The sequence below is a fragment of the Emiliania huxleyi genome, assembly GCF_000372725.1.
Source record: "Emiliania huxleyi CCMP1516 unplaced genomic scaffold EMIHUscaffold_4592, whole genome shotgun sequence".
Taxonomy (NCBI): Eukaryota; Haptophyta; order Isochrysidales; family Noelaerhabdaceae; genus Emiliania; species Emiliania huxleyi.
Window position 1 is genome coordinate 1 of NW_005198542.1, and position 1,700 is coordinate 1,700.

At 63.8% G+C, this 1,700-nt stretch overlaps 1 protein-coding gene across 1 annotated transcript; it reads right to left on the reverse strand.

The window, feature by feature from the left end:
- EMIHUDRAFT_460813 (hypothetical protein) lies at nt 1-523 on the reverse strand (the record flags this gene model as incomplete). Its single annotated transcript, XM_005768433.1, has 2 exons — nt 1-51; nt 137-523. Coding segments are annotated over 2 exons (438 nt in total), but the record flags the coding sequence as incomplete, so codon positions are not given.
- Nucleotides 524-1,700: the final 1,177 nt, after the last annotated feature.

Sequence of the window (1,700 nt, forward strand, 5' to 3'; positions counted from 1 at the left end):
ACGGAGAGGGAGTGGGTGAAGCGGGCGGCGTGGGCGGTGCCGAGGGGGGAGCTGCGAGGGGTTTGGGGGGAGGGGTGGGTGGGGCGGGCGCCCGGGAGGGCGGGCGCGGGGCGAGCGATGCAGGGGGAGTGCCCACCGCTCGGAGTAGAGCAGCACGAGCGCAGACGCGACCAGGCCGAGGAAGCCTAGAGACGGGCGGAGAGGAGGCCTCCGGCCCCGCAGGCCCGCCAGAACGTGCGCAACACTGGTGGCGGCCAAGCGCGTCATGGGGTCGTGCGCCAGTACGAGGCCGAGATGGCCCGTGCGCAGTACAGCCCCCCCCCCGCGCCCGCGCACCGTGCAGGGTGAAGACCTGGAAGAGCGAAAGGCAAAAGAGAAGCGTCGCCGCTCCCTTGAGCGCGTTCGCCTCGTTTGTGAGACCGTTGTTGAGCGCGGCAAGCTCGGGGCTGCCCGCAACCGCGAGCTTCGAAGGCGCTTCGTCGACGATGTTCGCCACAACGACAACTTTCTCTCCCTTGGCTTCCATCTTTAGCCGGGCGGGCGGGCAGGGGCGAAGGGCGCGCGTTTCTTTTCCTAAAAAGGGGGGAAGCGAGTGCTCCGCAGCAGCCTCGCTGGGCCAGAACGTCGGCCCGCGAGGTGGGGTGCTAGTCTGGGACCCATACGTGGCATCTCCCTTGCTCCAAGCGCTTGCGCTTCGGAGGGGGGGGTCTGAGGGCCCAACTTCAGAATCGTGCTTATTTGGGTTAGGGACGAGCGCGAAGGACCGATTGCGGTGAAGGACCGCAGGTTAGGGACCGATCGCCGCCGCTCACGCCAGCGGACGGTCTTCGTCAGTGATGTTAGCTACGCCACCGTCTACCTCGTGCGCAATGCGCTCGCCGGCATCGAGCGAGCAACGACGTGTTCGACCGAGCGGCTTGCTGTGCGGACGGCTTCTTGTGGCTCTCGTCGAGAGCGTTTTGCGGCCCGGCGGGTGGGAGAGCATGTGTCGTCTGATGTGTCACTGTGTACGTCATATCATCAGTCTTGATAACAAGTACGGTCGATCCGTCAAAGCGATACACTCGTCACGATCACGTTGGACGGCTTGCACAGAGCTCTGTGCCGGCACGCATCAGGAAGACCGCCGTACGGCAAGAAGAGCTCGATGGGGAGCGAGAACCGTCAGAGGTGCTCACGGAGGTTTCGGAAGTCCGCCATGGTGCGGTCAGTTCCCCCCAGGTTTGACTGCGTAGGTCGCGGAACTCGTTGAGTACTCGTAGCCTTTCTGCGCCTCTCCGTCTGCATATCGGCTGCTCTGCGGCAAGAGCAGTCTTTCCGGAAGATATCTACGATTTTCGAGAGCCACCCGCTTGGGAGATGGGAGCGATTGAGCGCGTCACGGAGGACTTTCAGGTTACCCCTGAAGCTCCTCTGACGGTTCTCGCTCCCCATCGAGCTCTTCTTGCCGTACGCGGTACGGCCCTCTTCCTGTCGACCGTGCTTGTTATCAAGACTGATATGACGTACAGGGTGACACGACACATCTTCTCTCACCCCGTCGGGACACAAAGCGCTCTCGATGAGAGCCACAAGAAGGCGTCCGCACAGCAAGCCGCTCGTCGGACAGGCGTGCTCGCTTGATGTCGGCGAGCGCATTGCGCACGCTTTGGACGGTGGCGAAGCCAAAAACACCGATGGTCCGCTGGCGTGAGCGCGGC